General features: G+C 48.0%; 2 protein-coding genes across 2 annotated transcripts; one reads left to right on the top strand and one right to left on the bottom strand.

Annotated features, from left to right (window-relative positions):
• The first annotated feature begins 315 nt into the window (after nucleotides 1–315).
• Nucleotides 316–6,764, top strand: LOC144239541 (cytochrome P450 2A13). The gene is made up of 9 exons (XM_077773612.1): nucleotides 316–344; nucleotides 406–515; nucleotides 1,252–1,401; nucleotides 1,655–1,815; nucleotides 3,180–3,356; nucleotides 3,840–3,981; nucleotides 4,432–4,619; nucleotides 5,251–5,392; nucleotides 6,155–6,764. Exons 1-9 carry the CDS (start codon nucleotides 316–318, stop codon nucleotides 6,334–6,336), a joined length of 1,281 nt encoding a protein of 426 aa, XP_077629738.1. The 3' UTR covers nucleotides 6,337–6,764.
• On the bottom strand, nucleotides 6,354–21,611 carry LOC144239540 (cytochrome P450 2A13-like). Its single transcript, XM_077773611.1, has 8 exons — nucleotides 21,432–21,611; nucleotides 20,992–21,154; nucleotides 20,356–20,505; nucleotides 19,942–20,102; nucleotides 18,368–18,544; nucleotides 17,240–17,381; nucleotides 16,602–16,789; nucleotides 6,354–6,359 (listed from the first exon to the last, which is right to left on the bottom strand). Exons 1-8 carry the CDS (start codon nucleotides 21,609–21,611, stop codon nucleotides 6,354–6,356), a joined length of 1,167 nt encoding a protein of 388 aa, XP_077629737.1.
• Between the last annotated feature and the right edge of the window lie 426 nt (nucleotides 21,612–22,037).

The following is a 22,037-nucleotide window of genomic DNA, read 5'->3' as shown; positions in this document are numbered from 1 at the left end:
TTCAGCTATCAGACACTGCCTCATGCCCATCGGGGCCCCTTTCAGGCCCACAGAAGACCAATCCAGCACCCATATGGTGCTCATGGCAGAGTCNCGTGAGTGCTCACCGAAGGGGAGCACCCTCTTGTTAGGGAAGAGGGTCACCGAGGGAAGGACAGCAGGGCCACCATCTGTCCTCATGCCCACTTTCAGCATCCAGGGCCTGGCTCTCTCCTAAACAAACATGGAAATGAGGAACATAGCTAGCTCCCCCAGGGACCTGGGTAGCACCAGTGTGGCGCTCTGTAAATTACACCCTGGGACTTTTTTGGCACCATGTTGGTGGATGTCATCACTATTTCCAAGTTCTGCCCAGTCCCTCTGTCACTGAGCCCACGAGTTAGCCTTTTTTAAAATTTTATTAAGAAAAAAAANGTGTGGACATGAGGCCGTGAAGGAGGCGCTGTTGGACCAGGCTGAGGAATTCAGTGGGCGAGGAGGGCAGGCCACCTTCGACTGGCTCTTCAAAGGCTATGGTAAGGGGCTCTGGATGGGGGCATGTGGTCAGGAATACTCGATGGCCTCAGTTTCCCCACTGTTCTTCTCTTGACTCACCTTCCCACTCAAGGCTGTGGCCGAGCTCTCCCCCTGCCCGCCAGTGTCCCTGTCCCTGGTTATTGTCCCCTCTCCCTGGTCTTCTTTAACTTGACCCAGGGTGTCTGTGTCTCTACTTCCCCTGCTTCTTGGCCCCACATCCCTGTTCTCTCTCCCCTATGCCTCTTCTGTGTATCTGTGAGGAGCTCCTGCGATTTCTGCCTCGGAACTGTAGTCAGTCCACACCCCATGCCTCTATCCCTGGAAACAGTCTTTTCCTCTCTCCAGACCTTCTTCGTTCTCTCTCCCTATTTTCTTTTTTCCCCAGCTCAGTGTTAGAATCCTTCAGGATTTTTGTTGCCGCCTCTCAGATCTCGACAGATGTCACCTCCCTCTGGCCCCCCCCACCTCTTTTTCTGTCTTTATGTGTCTCCAAATCTCTGTTTCTCTGGGCATCTGACTTGCCCCTCTCCTTCCTTCTTTTCTTCCAACTTGGTCTCTGTCTCTTTCAGTATTTCTCTGACTTTGAGTATCTCTCTCTGTCTCCCACAGCTGCTCCCCACTCTCCCTTGCAACACCCATCCTTCTATTTTCTCCTGCTCCTATATTCTTCTGCTCTGCTCACCTCCCTCAACCTCTGCACCCACCCCTCACCTTCACCCTATGCTCCCTCCCCAGGTGTGGCATTCAGCAATGGCGAGCGTGCCAAGCAGCTCCGGCGCTTCTCCATCACCACACTGCGGGACTTCGGTGTGGGCAAGCGCGGCATCGAGGAGCGCATCCAGGAGGAGGCGGGCTTCCTCATCGAGACCTTGCGGGGCACACAGGGTGAGCCGTGAGCCCGGGAGACTGAGGGAGCAGGAGGCGAGCATCCATGCAGATGTGTGCGCTTTCTGGAAGTCCCCTGGAAGGGGACTGACTGGACTGGGGGAAGGCGTCCAGGCTCCCGGCTCTGGGGTCTTATGCTGGGAGCCTGGCTCATCACTGTGGTCCCTTTCTCCAGTTCTCAGGTTGGCGTCAGACTGCCCAGTGGACGCTCCCCCAGATCCCTGTCTCTCCTCAACCCTATCCCATTTCCCAGGTGCCTTCATCGATCCCACCTTCTTCCTGAGCCGGACAGTGTCCAACGTCATCAGCTCCATTGTCTTTGGGGACCGCTTTGACTATGAGGACAAAGAGTTCCTGTCACTGCTGCGTATGATGCTGGGAAGCTTCCAGTTCACAGCTACACCTACGGGTCAGGTAACCCTTCCGAGTCTGGCTCTACAACACCTGACTACAACCTTTCAATGCTTTCCCACATGGAGACAGGTGCCCCAAACTTCCCATCCTGTCCCAGATAGGGTCCAAGACTTTTGGACAATGAAACAATTACACCACAATACCCCACTTCCAAGGACACCTGAATATCTCAACGGATGCTCCCCCCAACAAACCCCCCCAAAACCAAACCAAACCTACAAAAAAACCAGCCTGTAGCCACAATAGTTGTTATCAACACAGCCTTCCTCTCTGGGCATGTGCTCCCATCCCTGCTTACTTAATATCTAGAACCGGCTGCCTGTTAAATATTTCATCTTTCCATCTTGATATCTTTTTTTTTTAATGTTTTATTTATTTCTAGTAGAGAGAGAGAGACAGCGTGAGCAGGGGAGGGTCAGAGAGAGAGGGAGACACAGACTGAAACAGGCTCCAGGCTCTGAGCTGGCAGTCAGCACAGAGCCCGACGCGGGGCCCGAACCCACGAACCATGAGATCATGACCTAAGCGAAAGTCAGACGCTTAACCGACTAAGCCACCCAGGCGCCCCTCCATCTTGATATCTTAACACCTGAACAAGCAACTACCTCACCTCAGCCCACGTCCTGAACACATGAACACTTAGTGCTATAAAATACAGTCTGCCAAAATCATTTGATATTTTTACAGGTGTACCAAACCAGCCTACTGGGCTCCCTAGATTAGTGCTCCTTCAGAGCTCACTGAAATATCTGAATCTCTGGGCAGATACCCCAACCAAGAAGGCCCCGAAACATGTAAATACCTGGATAGATGGTTCCGCAAACACCCAAATAGTGTTCCTCAACCCAGCTCAGTCAAACACTTATACAAGTGTTCCCCTCCAGCCCAGTGTGAATATCTGAAACACATGAACAGGTATTTCCTCCACCTCAACACTTGCATACCTGCCACACTTTAATACCTCACTACCTGTACAGAAGTCACCGTTCCATATCCTCTAAATATTTGGATAGTTGTCTCCATCTGAACCTTCTTGATACGTAGAGATCTAAACAGGAACCCCTCCCCCAATATCAGTCAGATATAAATAGGTAAGCACCTGGACAAGAGTTTCCCAATTCAACCTTACCTGAATATCTGGATGTGTCCCAAACCATCTCACCAACATGCTGGGACAGGGGCTCTCACACTTAATTCACATGAAAACTTAGACATCTCCTCCCATCAGCCCCATGTAAATCCTAAACATGTGGACAAGTGTCTTTAATCTGGTGTTTTCCTTACCCTGAGAAAGGTCCCTCTCCCATCCAGACCTGCCTGCTGACAGCAGTCTTTCCTGTCTTTTCCTCTCTCTCCATGCTTAGCTCTATGAGATGTTTTATTCAGTGATGAAGCACCTGCCAGGACCACAGCAACAGGCATTTAAGGAGCTGCAGGGTCTGCGGGACTTTATAGCCAAGAAGGTGGAGCAGAACCAACGGACGCTAGATCCCAACTCCCCGCGGGACTTCATCGACTCCTTCCTCATCCGCATGCACGAGGTACACCCCCACAGCCAGCGCGGAGAGCTGCAGAGCCAGGCGGAGGGAAACCAGGCTGGGATGGGGAGAGCAGAGGCTCGTTCAAACCATTCCCCTCATAACATCCTCACGATCCCAAGTATGACCATGGCTGCTCCCTCTACTGAGCCCCTGCCCACGGGCAGGACCTGCGTGTGCCAACCATAATAGCAAGCACTTCCGTACCATGCACTCATTGTCTCTATCCCTCTCTTTCTCAATATTCCCAACATAAGAAAGTGAAAAGGGCTGATGAGTAAAGGACAGATAGGCAGGTGGGTAAAGAGTGTTGGGAAGGGCATTTTGGGCAGAGCCAGCAGCCTGAACAAAGAGCTGGGAGAACCAAGTCCCTCCTCCCACCTCTGGTCTGGATCTAAGAGGAGGGCATCCAAAGGGAAAGACCCCAGAGGGTCCCCGAGAGCCCTGAGGGGAGTGGGCTTGGCCTGAAGCCCTGTCTCCCTGCAGGAGAAGAACAACCCCAACACAGAGTTCTACATGAAGAACCTGGTGCTGACCACACTGAACCTCTTCTTTGCGGGCACTGAGACAGTCAGCACAACCCTGCGGTATGGCTTCCTGCTGCTCATGAAGCACCCAGATGTGGAGGGTAAGGATGCGGGGGGGTGGGTAACAAAGCGGCGGCCACAGGCCCTCAAACTTCCTCTGAGCCCACTGCAACATCCCCACCTTTCCCAGATCCCTGAAACCTCAGACATACCCTGCTATCCAGAGACTAGGTGATATTCTACTGACGAGCACCAGCCGAGTTTCACTAGGTGTTTAAGTATGAAAATATCTGAGCTGATTGGCAAATAGCTCCCATGCTGGGTCAGATGCATATCCACTGCCTGCTCTCCAAACCATTCCCCAAACTCCTCCCTTATGCCTCCTCGGGATCCTGGGGGGACCAGGTGACCAGGACGCTGCACCAACAATGCATGTGGCCAACATCTGTTTTGAGTGGTCAAAGTCCATGTCACACATGGAGGTACATATTTGGATCATCATCACTTCCCTGAGACCCCAGATACTTAAACACCTTCCCCTCCTCCCACAGCCAAACTCCATGAGGAGATTGACAAGGTGATTGGCAAGAACCGTCAACCCAAGTTTGAGGACCGGGCCAAGATGCCCTACACAGAGGCGGTAATCCACGAGATCCAAAGATTTGGAGACATGATCCCCATGGGATTGGCCCGCAGAGTCACCAAGGACACCAAGTTTCGGGAGTTCCTCCTCCCCAAGGTACTTTCCTGTCCCACCTCGAGGGACCTCCAATCTCTTGCCTGTGACCCAGCACCCCATTCCCTTTGAAGCTTCCCAGCCCCTGTCCTACTGCCTCAAGCAAACACTTCCCCAACCACCATGTCCCTTCAACCCTCCCCTCAGAGATTCTTGAATCCCATGTCTCCCCCAAAGCTCTTTTTGTGGGGAATATGAACCCCATGCCCTCAAACGTCCTCTCTCAAGAGGTGTGAACTTCATTTCTAGACCTCCTCCCTCAAGCACATGAATCTCATCCTGCCTAGAGGGACACAAACCTGATGTCTCTCAAACCCCAGTCCCAGGGAGCATGAACCCCCATGTCCTCTCAACCTCCTGCCTTGAGAGGCATGAACTGCGGGTCCCCCACACCTTCTGTCCTAAGAGACACAGAACCTGTGCCCCTCATATTTCCCTTCTCAGGAGACATGAACCCCATATCTGCCAAGCTACCTGGCTCAGAGACCTGAAACTCATGTCCCCAGAGGACCCACACTCTCCAGCCTCCCATTCCTCATCACTTAGGGCACCCCCATTGCCCCTCCAATGTCCATGTGCTTTCAGCAACCCTCCCCCACACCACCTTACCAAATACCCGTCTCCTTCTCACCAGGGCACTGAAGTGTTCCCCATGCTGGGCTCCGTGCTGAGAGACCCCAAGTTCTTTTCCCACCCCCAAGACTTCCACCCCCAGCACTTCCTGGATGAGAAGGGCCAGTTTAAGAAGAGTGATGCCTTTGTGCCCTTCTCCATCGGTAAGAGACCCCTGTCTGCTTGCTGCTAAGCCACTGCTCCCACCAACAGGGCCTCCTTCCTCCCATATCCCCTCTCTAAGCTGTAGCCTGGTGTCTGTCTCCAGCTTGGAAGTCCCTCTTACGATCTACTCTAGAGCCAACCAGCTGCAACCCCTATAACTACCAAGTCCCTGTGCCCAGGCAACAGGAAAAGGATGATTGTATCCATTTCACAGATGGGGAAAATCAAAGCCCTTAGTGAGTCAGATAGTTGTCCAAAGTCATTTAAATTTAAAAAAAATTTTTTTAAATGTTTTATTTATTTCTGACAGAGAGAGAGAGAGAGAGCGTGAGCAGGGGAGGGTCAGAGAGAAAGGGAGACACAGAATCGGAAACAGGCTCCAGGCTCTGAGCTGGCAGTCAGCACAGAGCCCGACGCAGGGCTCGAACCCACAAACAGTGAGATCATGATGTGAGCCGCAGCTGGAGGCTTAACCGACTGAGACACCCAGGTGCCCAAAAGTCATTTAAATTCTTGAGATTCCTCGGGAGGGGGTGAGAGCCCAGCAGCCATATCTGAATGTGTTCTTGGAGGGAAGGGGCATCTAAATTTCTCATTGCTACAGCTTGGCATAGCTCACCCCCATCTCATGTACAAGAGAAACTGACGCTCAGAGAGGGTTAGAGATGTCTCTGAAAGTCTCTCAGCAGTCGGTGGTGTGTAGTGGGGAAGGGGCAATGAGAGCAGGTCTCACCTCCAGCGCTCCCATTCTGTCTCTTCAGGAAAGCGGTACTGTTTTGGAGAAGGCCTGGCTAGAATGGAGCTCTTTCTGTTCCTCACCACCATCTTGCAGAACTTCCGCTTCAAGTCCCCTCAGCTGCCCCAAGACATTGACGTGTCCCCCAAGCTTGTTGGCTTTGCCACCATCCCACGAAGTTACACCATGAGCTTCCAGCCCCGCTGAGCAAGGGCTGTGCTAGATCAGGGCTGGGGGAGGAGAAAGCAGTGGGCGGAGCAGGGAAGGGCTATCAGGAGGGGCGCGGTTAGTGGAGGGCGGGGCTAGCAGGAGGGCGGTGCCCTAGGGAAATCTGAGGGGTCAGGTGGACAGGAGAGGAAGACCAAAGGAGTGGAGAGTGTTAACGTTGCTAGAGATAGATCCTTCGGAGGTGGGATAAGAGGAAGGGAAACCTCACAGGATACTGTTAATAATAGCACCTATTATTTGTTGAATCTCTGTATCAGCTCTGTGCTAAAAACATTACACACTTACTTCATTTCATACTCACAAATCTGTGTGACAGGGAATAGCGTTCTGCCCATTTTACAAAGCTTAACTGATTCCCAAAGAAGCTACAAGAACAATTCTTTTTAATAAAAAAGGGCACTAAATATACAAAAGTCCTTTTCTGTTGTTTTTCTATGTACTTAGGAAATAAAAATTAAAAGCACAATAACACTTGTAGTCACTGAAATAAGTGAAATACTTAAGTAGAAATCTGACAATACATGCACAGAGCCTGTATGGTGAAAGCTGCAAAATACCAATAAAAGTAATAAAAATATATATAATTTTTAATATTTATATATTTTTGAGAGAGAAAGAGCATGTGAGCAGGGGAGGAACAGAGACAGTAGGAATCACAGAATTTGAAGCAGGCTCCAGGCTCCAAGTTGTCAGCACAGAGCCTGATGTGGGGCTAGCACTTACAAATGGCGAGATTGTGACCTGAGCCGAAGTCGGACACTCAACCGATTGAACCACCCAGACGCCCCTAAATATATATATTTTTAAGTTTATTTATTTATTTTGAGAGAGAGAGCACATGCAAGTGGGGGAGAAGCAGAGAGACAGGACAGGAGAGAGAGAATCCCAAGCAGAATCCCACAAACCATGAGACTATGATCTGAGCTGAAGTCAGTCTTTTAACTGACTGCCCATGTGCCCCAGAAATCCGATATTTTTTAAATAAAGAGAAATATACTATGTTCATGGATTGGAAGATCAGTACAGTAAAGAACCCAACTCTCCCCAAATTGATGTATAAGTTTACCACAATTACTATAGAAATGACAGCAAGATTTTTTTGGGTATGGATTTAAACATTTATTTAAAAATTTATATGGAAAGGCAAAAGAAGAGCTAAAACAATTTTAAAGAAGGAAAAAGAGTAAAAAGTCACACTTTCCTATTTGTTTCCTTGGGATTTAGCAAAAGCTCTGCTTAGAGATAAGTTTGTAACCTTACATTTTCATATTGGAGAGGAAGGAAGTCTACAAAATTAATGTGCTAAGTGCTCGTCTTTAAAAGTTAGGAAAAAAGGGTACCTGGGTGACTCAGTCGGTTAGGCATCCGACTTTGGCTCAGGTCATGATCTCGTGGTTCGTGAGTTTGAGCTCCACATCAGGCTTTCTGCTGTCAGCTCAGAGCCTGCTTTGGACCCTCTGTCCCCCCTCTCTCCCTACGCCTCCCACGTTCGTGCTTTCTTTCTCTTTCAAAAATGAATAAACATTAAAAAAATAAAAGAAAAGAAAAAGAACAACACAGAACATTCAAAGATAGTGTAAGGAAGGAGACAATAAATACTAATGCAAAAATTAATGGAAAAAACTTTTATGTTGTTATGAAGATTATGGATTCAATATCTTTGTCAACTTGGCTGTACTCTGGATTCTCTTCTTTTTATTTTGAGAAAGTGATAGATTCACAAGAAGTTGTAAAAAAAATGTAGAGAAGTTCTGTGTATTTTTTCAGTTTCCTCTAGGGGTAACATTTTAGGTAACTATAGTACAATATCAGAAGCCAGGAAGTTTATGTTGGTACTAACTACAGAACTTGTTCAGATTTTGCAAGTTTTACATGCGTGTGTGTGTGTGTGTGTGTGTGTGTGTGTGTGTGTTTCAATGCAATTTTATCACACCTGTAGAATCAGGTAACCACCACTCATATAACAAAGGACTTAATACAGAGTATTTATTTAACTCTCAAACCTCAACATAAGAAAACAAACAACCCAATTGTTTGGGCTACATTTTGGGACATGCACTTCACTAAAAAAGATAGATGAATGACAAACATGCTCATGAATCAATGCTCAACATCATAGTCTTTAGGGAAATGCAAATTAAAACCCAATGAGATACCCCATGCACTTATTAGAATGACCAAAATAAAAAACACTAACAACACTTAGTGCTGGCAATGATGTGGAGCGACTGGAATTCTTATATTTTGCTGAAGGAAACACAAAACAGTACAGTTACTCTACATAATAATTTGCTGGTTTCTGTAAAAACTAAATGTACATTTAACTAGAGGACCCAGAATCCCAATTCCAGGTATTTATTTTCTTTTTTAAAAATTTTTTTTAATGTTTTATTTATTTCTGAGAGAGAGAGAGAGAGGCAGCATGAGCAGGGGAGGGTCAGAGAGAGAGGGAGACACAGAATCAGAAGCAGGCTCCAGGCTCTGAGCTAGCTGTCAGCACAGAGCCTGACGCGGGGCTTGAACCCATGAACCGTGAGATCATGACCTGAGCTGAAGTTGGACACTTAGCTGACTGAGCTACCCAGGCGCCCCAGGTATTTATTTTCAAGAAATGAAAATTTATATTCAGACAAAACCTGTACATGAATACTTAGAGCAACTTTATTGATCATCTCCATAAACTGGAAACAACCCAAATGTTCTTCAGAGTTGAATGGATGAACAAACTGTGTCACACCCATGAAACAAAACTACTCAGCAGAGGGGCGCCTGGGTGGCTTAGTCGGTTAAGCGTCTGACTTTCACTTAGGTCATGACCTCGCGGTTCGTGAGTTCGAGCCCCGCGTCGGTCTCTGTGCTGACTGCCAGCTCAGAGCCTGGAGCCTGTTTCAATCTGTGACTCCCTCTCTCTCTGACCCTCCCCTCCTCACGCTGTCTCTCTCTCTCCTAGAAATAAATAAAAAACATTAAAAAAAAACAACCTACTCAGCAGTAAAACTAACAACTGTTAATGCACACAACTTAGATGAATCGCAAAGGTATTGGACTAAGTGAAAGAACCCAGTGTCAAAAGGTTATATACTGTATTATTTCATTTATATGAAATCCTGGAAAAGGCAAAAATATTAATACATAGAACACATCCATGGTTGCCAGGAGGTAGAGGGGGGGTAAGGATATGAATACAAAATATAACACAAGATAACTCTTTGAGGTGTTGGAATTATTCAGTATCTTGTCTGTGGTAGTGATGATAAGTGTCTATGCATTTTTATTTTTATTTTATTTTATTTTTTTAATGTTTTTTTATTTATTTCTAGGAGAGAGAGAGAGACAGCGTGAGCAGGGGAGGGTCAGAGAGAGAGGGAGTCACAGACTGAAATAGGCTCCAGGCTCTGAGCTGGCAGTCAGCACAGGGCCCGACGCGGGGCTCGAACCCACGAACCGCGAGATCATGACCTAAGCGAAAGTCGGACGCTTAACCGACTAAGCCACCCAGGCGCCCCTGTCTATGCATTTTTAAAACCTCATTGTAAGAAACAAGTTTTACTATGTGTAAAAATAGTATTTTTTAAAGAGTAACTAGGATTTTTTTAAGTGAGCCAAATCTGTAGGCAGATTATGAGAAAAAAAAAATCTTAGCTGCAGATGATCTAAAATTTCCTGTTAGCTGGAGGTCACTGGGAACAGTTGCGTGGCATTTAATAATCCTATCTGTAACGGCCTTGACCACAAAGCCTCATGAAACTGTGATACAAGAGACACCGGAAATTGAAAGGGTTTTCTCCAAAGCTCACTTCTGTAGAGCATATGGAAGCCAAAGTTAGGCTTTGGTGAAATGCCACGTTTAGTGTCTACCGAAAAAGACTTTGCCATCCAAAGGATTGAAATTTGTGCTGGAGGGAGGAGGGAAAATTTGTACTGGAAAAATGCATAATAAAACATGAAGCAAATCCAAATTGATGTCTGGACAATTTCCAAAACAATTATTCTATGCTTTTCAAAATCTCAAGAGTAAGAAAGACAAAAGCTGAGAATCTATTCTAGATTAAAGAAGACCAAAGACATTACAACTAAATATAATGTGTGGTCACAGATTGGATCCTGAAGTGGAGGAAATATTTGCGATATTAACTCTTTATCAGCATATGGTTTGCACATATTTTCTCCCATTCTGGAGGTTGCTTTCTCATTTTGTTGATTATTTGTTTGCTGTGCAGAAACTTTTTAGTGATGTACTCCCACTTGTTTATTTTTGCTTTACAACTCAGTGAACAGATAAAGAAAATGTGATCTACAAGCACACACACACCATGCATTGTCACTCAGCCACTCTCACACCTCAATAGCAAAACAAAATAAAACAAAACAAGAACAACAAACAAACAACAACAAACCATCCCCAAAACAAAAAATATCCACCAGATTAAAAATTGGGCAAAAGAATGGACATTATTCAAGAAAAGACCTATAAATGGCCAACAGATATATGAAAAGGTGTTCAGTATCACTAATCATAAGAGAAAGGCAAATCAAAACCACAATGAGATATTTCAGACTTGTTAGGATGGCTATCATAAAGATAGGAGATAACAAATACTGGTGATGATGCGGATTGGAACCCTTGTGCACCATCGATGTGAATGTAAATTGGCACTGCCATGATGGAAAACAGAATGGCAGCTCCTTAAAATATTAAAAATAGAAGTACTGTACAATCCAGAAATCCCAATTCTGGGTATATATAAAAAGGAAATGAAAACATTATCTCCAAGTGATATCTGCATTCTTAGGTTTGTTGCAGTATAATTAGTAGCCAAGATATGAAGACAGCCTAGATGTCCATTGACAGATGAATGGATAGAGAACCACGGCAGGGTTATTTAATAATGCTTAAGTCAAGTTTGAATTAACCTCTTCATGTGTTGAGTGGGGTACTGGATGTTTTTCCCTACAACCTTGAGGATTAGGGATTCTTGCGTTAACAGAGGCACGGGCAGCAGCAGCAGCAGAACTTCAGTCTTCAGGTGAGCAGTCCACTCTTAGGAGTGTGGACCTAGCAGGTCACCTACATTTGCTTAATTCCTCTTCTCCCCCTCTCTTTTTTTGGACGATGTGAGAGAGAGAGAAAGAACATATACATGTGAGCTGGGAAGAGGGGCTGAGGAGAAAGAGAGAGAGACAGAGAGAATCTTAAGCTGGCTCCACCCTCAGCAAGGAGCCTGACATGGGACTTGATCCCACAACCCTGGGATCATGACCTGAGGGGAAATCAAGAGTTGGATGCTCAACTGACTGAGCACACAAGGGCCCCTCTCCCTCTCTATTTTAGCTTCCTAGAGATGGCTCTTTCATGAGTGACCACCCAATGGATCCATACATCACAGGGTATAGTTCTTCCTTTGAGTGCTCTATATCTGGGGCCAAAGCCTGATTGAGACACATACAGCTAATCACTTATGGGTTAGAGTCTTTCCCCTGAGTCTAGCATGAGTCATGGCTTCATTCTAAGACACACAAATAAACCCACGCCACGACGCATGGTCCATGGTCACATTAAGGAGGACCCTGTTCTCACAGGCCTGTCCCAGGATGCCAATTAGTTAGGCAGACTCCAACAACCAGAGTCCCTGAGGGTGAACTGAGCAACAACTACTAGAACTGAGACAATGGATTTCTGACATTTATGCCACTCAGGTGTGGTACTTGGGTCCCACAGCCCTAGCAGGCTAATACACCCAGCATGATTCCAGGAATGTGGACTCAGTAGGAGGCATCCAGGACCTCCCACCCCCATCATCCCTTTCTGATGCAAAAGGCCCTGATAAGACTGGGGAGCAGATGGCGGTGGTGATTCAAGAAAATAAAGGACCTGGTAACTGCTGTGTGGCTCTCAGTCTTTCTCCTCTTCACCTTCTAGCCATTTCTGCATCAGCCCTGCAGCCAAGCGCTTTGTAAGAAATATCATGGGTCTGCATGTGGAGAACCTGTTGAAATCCCTGAAGAAGGTGGTAAGGAAGTCAGGGGTGAGGGAGGAGAATGTAGGCACCTGCTCTTCTCCCCCTTTCTCCAAACTGACTGTCAGTATAGCAGGGGAAGAGTAGGTGAGGGACTCAGGGGTGGGAGTTCTGGTCTCAGACAGGAGATGACAGTGCAAAAGTACAAAAGGTAGGTCGTATAGACACGGATCTTAGCCCACCTCTGCCACCGATGCTTTGCGTGGAAATTCACAGTCCAAGAAATAGACAAAATTCTTGCCTTCATGGAACTTACATTCCAGAAGACTGGGGAGTCTACATCTCTAAAGTTTCACGATTCTAAAATTGATTGGATCTAAGGGTAAATGTTTCCAGGATTTTGTCTGTTACCCAAAAAATAGTCATGATGTACTATACTGAGGGTAACCAACTTTCTCACTCACAATGTCAACTACACAGGAGACCAGAGGCCATGAGGAAGAAAGGGACAACCCCCAGGTCTCCTAATTCTGCATCTCCCAGCTCAGCCATTACGGGAGCCATGAAGAATTCCCTGTTGCCCCGACCATGAACCATGGGGATGGTCAGAACAGCTCTGGGACTTTCTCCCACTTCCCTACCCCATTTTGTGCACAAAAACCTTGAGGAACCTGTTGAACAACTTAGAGGCACCAACCAGTGTCAGATGGAAAGCATGAAAAAGATGTAGAAATGTGGAAAGATGGAGACAGACACAGGGAAAAGAAGACAGAGAGAGGGAGGAAAAAAGAGAGGAAAAGAAAGGGAAAGAAGTAGAGAGGTGACCTCCCTCTCTCTCTCTCCAGTGTCTCTCTAGATCTGAGGTCTGTCTCTTTCTTGCTCTACCTCTGTCTCTGCCTCTCAATCCCTTTGTAAATGATTCACTGACAAGCTCTTTCTATCCTCTTCCCCGTTTCTCTGTCTTTCTTGATGTCTGTCTGGCTTCCTTTTTGTCTCTCTGCCTACCTCTTTCTTAATGTACTGCCTCTTTATGCCTCTGCTACTCTTTCTCTCCCTCCCATCCACCTTCCAGCCCTTTCTCTCTCCAGACTGATTGCCTGTCTTTATTCCTATTTCTTTTCCTCTCCTCATCTTCCCCTGTATCTGGGGCCTGGGGAAGGCAGGTTCCAGATGGAGATGAGAGGTTCAGGGGTCCCCTGCCTAGCCACAATCTCTCTTACTTTTCCTTTCAGGGACTGTCTGCCACATGCCTTCACCATGGACATTTTGAGTATAGCCATCTTACTTCTGCCTCTATCTCTTATCTATTTCTGACCCTCAGCTCAAGGTGCAAGAACTAACGTCCCCCATGGCCCAGACCCCTCCCAATCCTGGGAAAACTGCTGCACCTTGGCTTCCAAAACATGCTGATGTCCCTCAGAGAGGTGCAGGGCCCCTCAGCTTGGGGAGGGGGGATAAGGGAGCCATATGTGAGCTTGGTCTTCCTGCCAGTAGCTGACTAAGGAGTATGGCCCCGTTTACACCTTGTATCTGGGATCCAGGTCACTGGTGGCCCTCAGGGGGTACCAAGCTATGAAGGAGGACCTTGTGGACCATGGTAAGGACTTCATTGACCAGAATGACTTCCTCTTGTTTTCCAAGTTCAGCAAGGAAAATGGTAAGCCTGTTCCTCCTCTCTTCCATCCCAGAAAACACTTTCCTTATTATTGGAGCATGAAAGAGGGAGAGAGTTCTCCCATGTTGGTGTCCCTCAGGGCCATTGATCTTGCTAGTGACATCAGATGACGTGGAATCTGCAGAGTCCATGACTTGGGATAAAGTTGTCCAAACTTAACCTTCCTCAAATACAACACTGATCTTAAATTGTACTTTGTTCCAATTCCCCTTTCCGTTCTCATCCCAGTCTTTATGTTAACATCAACCTCATTACCAATTTCCATCTCAACTGCCAGGTCAGATTATCCAGAGTGGTTCTGATGGTGTATCTAAACCTCAACTCAACCCCCGTTATAAATTTCTGTAATCAGGGGGGCCTGGGTGGCTCATTCAGTTAAGCTGCCAACTCTTGATTTCAGCTCAGGTCATGCTCTCATGGTTCATCAGTTTGAGCCCTGCATTGGACTCTGCACTGACAGTGTGGACCCTGCTTGGATTCTCTTTCTCTCTCTCTCTCTCTGCCCCTCCTTGCCTCTCTTTCTGTCTCAAAATAAATAAATAAAGTTAAAAAAAATTTTGGGGGGTGCCTAGGTGACTCAGTTGGTTAAGCATCCGAATTTGGCTCTGGTCATGATCTCACAGTTCACGGGTTTGAGTCCCGTGTCAGGCTCTGTGCTGACAGCTCAGAGCCTGGAGCCTGCTTTGGATTCTGTGTCTCCCTCTCTCTCTCTGTCCCTTCGCCACTCACGCTCTGTCTCTCTCTACCTCAAAAATAAATAAGCATTAAAAAAATAAATTTCTGTAATCAATCCCATCCCAATCCTATTAGTCAAAATGAATGCATGATTTTCTCCCAACTTCTAGCTCCATCTTTTATCCCAAGTACTATCCAATTTGGCCATTATCCAATATGTATTCTCCATCTAAATTCTATAAACCCAATCACCAAATCCAACACATCATGTAACAACCCAACCTGAGACCAAACAAAAATTTAGCTTTAACGCCGATATACTAAACCCATCCCTATACCCCAATCTCATTTAAAAAAGTGAAAAACTAACAGGGAGGATGAAATCAGCTTGGCCTCAATAAGAAATCTAGCCCTGTCGTTAATCAGGCTGGAATGATAAACACAGGGAAAGCCAGCTACAAATTTAGCAGAAAGTACTGTTCCTTTCAACATCATGGCAAGAGTTGTAAAATTCCAGAAAGGCTCCCTCTTTTGAATGACTACTGATTTTTTTTTTAAAAACTAATGATCCCCTTGTGCTATTCTAATCTCAAAAGTGACAACCCAGATTTTCTGACTATTCTATGGATCAACCTGGGTACAATATAGGGAGGAACAACCACATAAGGTCATAAATACAAAAAAGTAGGGGACATCAGGAATCATTTTGAAGATGGCTACTCATGACTCCTTCCCTTTTATGGCTGAGTAATATTCCATTGTATGTATTTATCACATTTTCTTTATCCAATCATCTGTCTGTGGAGATTTAGATTGTCTCTCTATTTATTTAAAAGTGATTTGATTTCTTTCTTCAGTAGTTTGTAGCTTTCAGCATACAAGTTCTGTGCATGTGTTGCTAGGTTTGTACATATTTCATTTTTTTGAGTGACTACAAATAATATTGTGTTTTTAATTTTGATTTCCTAGGATTCATTGCTAACATACAGAAAACATCAATAGGGACGCCTGAGTGGCTTGGTCCAGAAGTGTCTGACTTTCCCTCAGGTCATGATCTCACAGTGTGTGAGTTTGAAACCCAAGTTGGGCTCTGTGCTGACAGCTAGGAGCCTGAAGCCTGTTTCAGATTCTGTCTCCCTCTCTCTCTGCCCCTCCCCCATTGTGCTCTGTCCATCTCTGTCTCAAATATAAATAAACATTAAAAATTTTTTAAAAAGTAAACAAAAATAACAAAAGACTTGAGTATGTTTAGTGACAGGGAAAAGTCATTTATTAGGAGAGTTTTTGTCGTTGTCATAGATTCCTTGGGAATCAATTAAGTTTTGTCATCTGTAAAATAGGCATGAACACTGTTCTCTGCTACATAGGATTGTGGGCATCAGGTGAGGTGAACATGCTAAAGCTTTTAACAAGGAGGTGACTCAGAATATTTGCTCAATAAATAATTTCCTTTCCTCTCATCCTTTTCTGAAGGAGCTATTTCTACCAAGGAGAACACACAGGGCCCATACGTTTCTCTTCTTGTATCCATCATGCCCCTCTCTCATTTCCTAAGTCACCTCCCTCTTGCTAGCCCCGCCCTCCACTAACCTCGCCCCTCCTGATAGCCCCGCCCCTGCTCCTCCCACTGCTTTGCACAGCCTTTGCTCAGCGGGGCTGGAAGCTCATGGTGTAATTTCGAGGGATGGTGGCTAAGCCCNAAGTTCACACCTCTTGAGAGAGGACGTTTGAGGGCATGGGGTTCATATTCCCCACAAAAAGAGCTTTGGGGGAGACATGGGATTCAAGAATCTCTGAGGGGAGGGTTGAAGGGACATGGTGGTTGGGGAAGTGTTTGCTTGAGGCAGTAGGACAGGGGCTGGGAAGCTTCAAAGGGAATGGGGTGCTGGGTCACAGGCAAGAGGTTGGAGGTCCCTCGAGGTGGGACAGGAAAGTACCTTGGGGAGGAGGAACTCCCGAAACTTGGTGTCCTTGGTGACTCTGCGAGCCAGGCTCAGGGGGATTATGTCTCCAAATCTTTGGATCTCATGGATTACCGCCTCTGTGTAGGGCATCTTGGCCCGGTCCTCAAACTTGGGTTGACGGTTCTTGCCAATCACCTTGTCAATCTCCTCATGGAGTTTGGCTGTGGGAGGAGGGGAAGGTGTTTAAGTATCTGGGGTCTCAGGGAAGTGATGATGATCCAAATATGTACCTCCATGTGTGACATGGACTTTGACCACTCAAAACAGATGTTGGCCACATGCATTGTTGGTGCAGCGTCCTGGTCACCTGGTCCCCCCAGGATCCCGAGGAGGCATAAGGGAGGAGTTTGGGGAATGGTTTGGAGAGCAGGCAGTGGATATGCATCTGACCCAGCATGGGAGCTATTTGCCAATCAGCTCAGATATTTTCATACTTAAACACCTAGTGAAACTCGGCTGGTGCTCGTCAGTAGAATATCACCTAGTCTCTGGATAGCAGGGTATGTCTGAGGTTTCAGGGATCTGGGAAAGGTGGGGATGTTGCAGTGGGCTCAGAGGAAGTTTGAGGGCCTGTGGCCGCCGCTTTGTTACCCACCCCCCCGCATCCTTACCCTCCACATCTGGGTGCTTCATGAGCAGCAGGAAGCCATACCGCAGGGTCGTGCTGACTGTCTCAGTGCCCGCAAAGAAGAGGTTCAGTGTGGTCAGCACCAGGTTCTTCAGGTGGAACTCTGTGTTGGGGTTGTTTTTCTCCTGCAGGGAGACAGGGCTTCAGGCCAAGCCCACTCCCCTCAGGGCTCTCAGGGCCCCTCTGGGGTCTTTCCCTTTGGATGCCCCCCTCTTAGATCCAGACCAGAGGTGGGAGGAGGGACTTGGTTCTCCCAGCTCTTTGTTCAGGCTGCTGGCTCTGCCCAAAATGCCCTTCCCAACACTCTTTACCCACCTGCCTATCTGTCCTTTACTCATCAGCCCTGTTAGCAATTTTTTTTTATGGTGGGAATATTGAGAAGGAGAGGGATAGAAAGATGGACAGTGAGTGAGAAAGAGGGACAGAGATAGCAGGATAGAGTGAGGCCAAGTGGGTGAAAGAGAGAGAGACTGACTTTTGGAGACACAGACACAGAATTTGAAACAACTGCATCCTGTTCCTTCACTAAAAGTCTTGAAGCTTACTATGGAGGACATCCTCCCGTGATGCTCTGGTCTCCACCATCAGATTCCACAGAACCCCACATCCTTTCTTCATAGAAGAGAGACTGACATCCAGATGGGGGCAGAGACCCTCCAATGTCACGTCGTGAAGCCAGGTCTTTGTGTGATAACCAGGGAGTGAGCACCAGCTTTAGAGTCCGAGAGACCAGAGTTGGAGCTAGGGTCTCCTCTTTCTTCACGTGTAGCCTCAGGTAGACCACTTACTCTCTCTGGGCCTCAGTTTCCCCATTTATCAACTTGGGGTCATAACTGAGCCTTCTCCAGGAGCTGTTGTGAGTGCTCAGTAGTGAAAAGCACTTAACTAATGCCTGGTGTATGGTCGTGTACAAAAGTGCTTACTATTATGGTTGGCACACGCAGGTCCTGCCTGTGGGCAGGGGCTCAGTAGAGGGAGCAGCCATGGTCATACTTGGGATCGTGAGGATGTTATGAGGGGAATGGTTTGAACGAGCCTCTGCTCTCCCCATCCCAGCCTGGTTTCCCTCCGCCTGGCTCTGCAGCTCTCCGCGCTGGCTGTGGGGGTGTACCTCGTGCATGCGGATGAGGAAGGAGTCGATGAAGTCCCGCGGGGAGTTGGGATCTAGCGTCCGTTGGTTCTGCTCCACCTTCCTGGCTATAAAGTCCTGCAGACCCTGCAGCTCCTTGAGTGCCTGTTGCTGTGGTCCTGGCAGGCGTTTCATCATTGATGGGAACATTTCACAGAGCTGGGAATGGGAAGAGAAGAAGGGATGCGAAAGACAGCTGTCAGCAGGCAGGTCTTGATGGAAGAGGGACCTTTCTCAGGGCAAGGAAGGCACTGGGTTAAAGACACCTGTCCAGGTGTTTAGGATTTATATGGGGCTTGATGGGGAGGAAATATCTAAGTTTTCACATGACTTAAGTGTGAGGGCTCCTTTCCCAGAATGTAAGTGAGATAGATTGGGACACATTACCAGGTTTCAGGTATTGAGGTGAGGCTGGATTAGAGAACACGTGTAGGTGTTCAGATAGTCAGGTTGGGTTCGATTGGGAGACACATGTCTAGGTGTTTAGGCATTCCTGTGGCCTCACAATTTTGAAGTAATTGTCCATATATTTAGGGGATCTGAATTGAGGGGACTTCTGTCTAGGTGTTCCAGTATTAAGGGGTGCTGGCGTGCAGGTGTTAAAGTGGAGGACACACCTGTTCATGTTTTTCAGATATTCACATGAGCCAATAGGGGCACATTTGTAGGTGTTTGAGTGAGCTGGGTTGGGGGACACTTATCAGGGTTTGGGGGACAGTCAATCTAGGTGTTTGCACGTTTAGGGGATCATTGTTGGGACCTGTCCTGATGTTCAGATATTTAACGGGGCTTGGGAGGTGGCACTTACTAGCTATTCTAGTGGGCCAGGGTGGGACACTTGGGTAAATATCAAATGATTTTGATGGGCTGGATTTTATAGCACCTGGTGTTCAGGTATTCAGGAGGTGGGCTGAGGTGACTACTTGTTCAGGTGTTAAGATATTCATGGAAAGATGGAATATTTTAACAGGGAGCAACTGTTAGATATTAAGGTAAGTAGGGATGGGAACACCTGCTCGGGGAAGAGAGCTGGTTTGAGGGTGTGTTTCTTGTCTGCAGGCTCGGGCTTTCTCCTTCTCCTTCTCCCCCTTCTGCTTCCCCACCCCCTTCTTCCTCCTTTCTCCTCTCTCTTCTCCTCTCTCTTCTTCTCCTCCTCCTCTTCCTCCCCACCCCCTCTTCCTCTTCCTGGCCCTCCCCTTTTCTTCTTCTTCTTCTTCTTCTTCTTCTTCTTCTTCTTCTTCTCCTCCTCCTCCTCCTCCTCCTCCTTCTTCTCTTTCTCCTTCTCTTTCTTCTCCTTCTTCTCCTCCTCCTCCTCCTCCTTCTCCTTCTCCTCCCTCTTTTTGTTGAGGAGCTACTGTTGATATCCAGGTGTCTTTGGAATCAGGGTATTGGGTACCTGTCCTGGGTTCTGGGGCAACCATTCATTTGTCCAACACTGGGGACTGATTTTGAAGGTATCTTACCAGAAAAGTTGGAGGTTTGGGGCACCTGTCTCCACGTGGGAAAGCATTGGAAGGTGTAGCCAGGTGTTGTAGAGCCAGACTCGGAAGGGTTACCTGAGCCATAGGTGTAGCTGCGAACTGGAAGCTTCCCAGCATCATACGCAGCAGTGACAGGAACTCTTTGTCCTCATAGTCAAAGCGGTCCCCAAAGACAATGGAGCTGATGACGTTGGACACTGTCCGGCTCAGGAAGAAGGTGGGATCGATGAAGGCACCTGGGAAATGGGATAAGGTTGAGGAGAGACAGGGATCTGGGGGAGCGTCCACTGGGCAGTCTGACGCCAACCTGAGAACTGGAGAAAGGGACCACAGTGATGAGCCAGGCTCCCAGCATAAGACCCCAGAGCCGGGAGCCTGGACGCCTTCCCCCAGTCCAGTCAGTCCCCTTCCAGGGGACTTCCAGAAAGCGCACACATCTGCATGGATGCTCGCCTCCTGCTCCCTCAGTCTCCCGGGCTCACGGCTCACCCTGTGTGCCCCGCAAGGTCTCGATGAGGAAGCCCGCCTCCTCCTGGATGCGCTCCTCGATGCCGCGCTTGCCCACACCGAAGTCCCGCAGTGTGGTGATGGAGAAGCGCCGGAGCTGCTTGGCACGCTCGCCATTGCTGAATGTCACACCTGGGGAGGGAGCGTAGGGTGAAGGTGAGGGGCGGGTGCAGAGGTTGAGGGAGGTGAGCAGAGATCAGGAGTGGGGGACGGATAGGTTGGGAGGAGGCAGGGGGAGACAACTCAGAGTCAGAGAAATATTGAAAGAGATAGACTGAGTTGGAAGAAAACAATCAGGAGAGAGACAAGGACGTGGACATGGACTGACTACAGTTCCGAGGCAGAAATCGCAGGAGCTCCTCACAGATACACAGAAAGAAGAGGCATAGGTGAGAGAGAACAGGGACGTGGGGCCAAAAAGCAGAAGTAGAGACACAGACATCCTGGATCAAGTTAGAGACCAGGGAGAGGGGACAATAACCAGGGACAGGGACATTGGCAGGCAGGGGGAGAGCTCGGCCACAGCCTTAGGTGGGAGGGTGAGTCAGGAGAAGAACAGTGGGGAAACTGAGGCCATCGAGTATTCCTGACCACATGCCCCCATCCAGAGTCTCTCACCATAGCCTTGGAAGACTAAGTCGAAGGTGGCCTGCCCTCCTCGCCCACTGAATTCCTCAGCCTGGTCCAACAGCGCCTCCTTCACGGCCTCATGTCCACACAGCACCACGATGCGCCGCGGCCCCAGGTAGATCGTGAACACAGGGCCATAGCGCTCGCTGATCTGACCGAAGTGGCAGTGCTTAGAGGGAGCGGCCCCACTGGGAACTGGCCCCGAGCCCAGACCTCACACACTGCATGCATCTCCCCCAGGATCTGACACTCAAGGGGCCGGACATCCCAGGGTCGGCTCTTTCCTGCCTAGGACTCTGCTGCCCCACCAGCAAAACTCCACTTTCCTGACTCCCATCCAACCTTGCCCACCCCCTGCCACAATGTCCCAGCTCAATTAGGCAGCCCCCCACCCCCACCCCCATCCACCATCCCCTGCCTCATGACACCTTCATGAAGGAATCCGGCAGCTGCTGTGTGTTCAGCTGCAGGTAGTTTCCGATGAGGGGCAACGGCGTGGGTCCCGGAGGGAGTTTTCCCCAGAGCTTCCTCTGCCTCCAGGCAGACATCAAGGCCATCACTGTGAGACAAGTGAACAAAGCCACCAGAAGGAGCCCTGAGGCCACCATGGTGGCGCTGGGAGTGACCATTAGATGGCTGGGGTGGCTGGCCTTTATACCACCTGGGAGAGAAGGTGGACTTTGGTCCTGTTTGTTCATTGTGCCATTTCACTTCCCAGCTATAGTGCCTCCCCCACCGCCTCCTGCCCTGAGGCTCATGGCTGAGCTTGGGGCAAGAGAGCGAGGCAAGAAGAGGGGACCCCAGGGAGATTAACAGGGAAGGGGTCCCAAGGCAGAGTATTGTTGCCCCTCAGAAGGGGCCACCCCAGGGCTGCAGACTTGGGTAAAGCAGTAGACAAATGATGAACCTCAGGATTTTGGAATATTTGGTTTCAGATTCGAGAGCTTTGGATTTGAGGTCAGAGTGAGAAGTGCCCCAAAAGTTATGGGCTAGGGCGTCTTGGGAGAAAAGAATCCAAGATCTGGGTTTGAGGG

This window comes from Crocuta crocuta, unplaced genomic scaffold (assembly GCF_008692635.1).
Source record: "Crocuta crocuta isolate KB4526 unplaced genomic scaffold, BGI_CrCroc_1.0 scaffold267, whole genome shotgun sequence".
Taxonomy (NCBI): Eukaryota; Metazoa; Chordata; class Mammalia; order Carnivora; family Hyaenidae; genus Crocuta; species Crocuta crocuta.
The sequence above is the reverse complement of the archived record's forward strand: the minus strand, read 5'-3'. Positions and strand labels throughout refer to the sequence as shown.

Coding starts and splice junctions, on each gene's coding strand:
- LOC144239540 (XM_077773611.1), bottom strand. CDS start 21,611: ATGGTGGCCTCAGGGCTCCTTCTGGTGGCTTTGTTCACTTGTCTCACA. Junction 17,382..18,367: donor TCCTCATCCGCATGCACGAG/GTACACCCCCAC, acceptor GTCTCCCTGCAG/GAGAAAAACAACCCCAACAC. Junction 16,790..17,239: donor GAAGCACCCAGATGTGGAGG/GTAAGGATGCGG, acceptor CTCCTCCCACAG/CCAAACTCCATGAGGAGATT.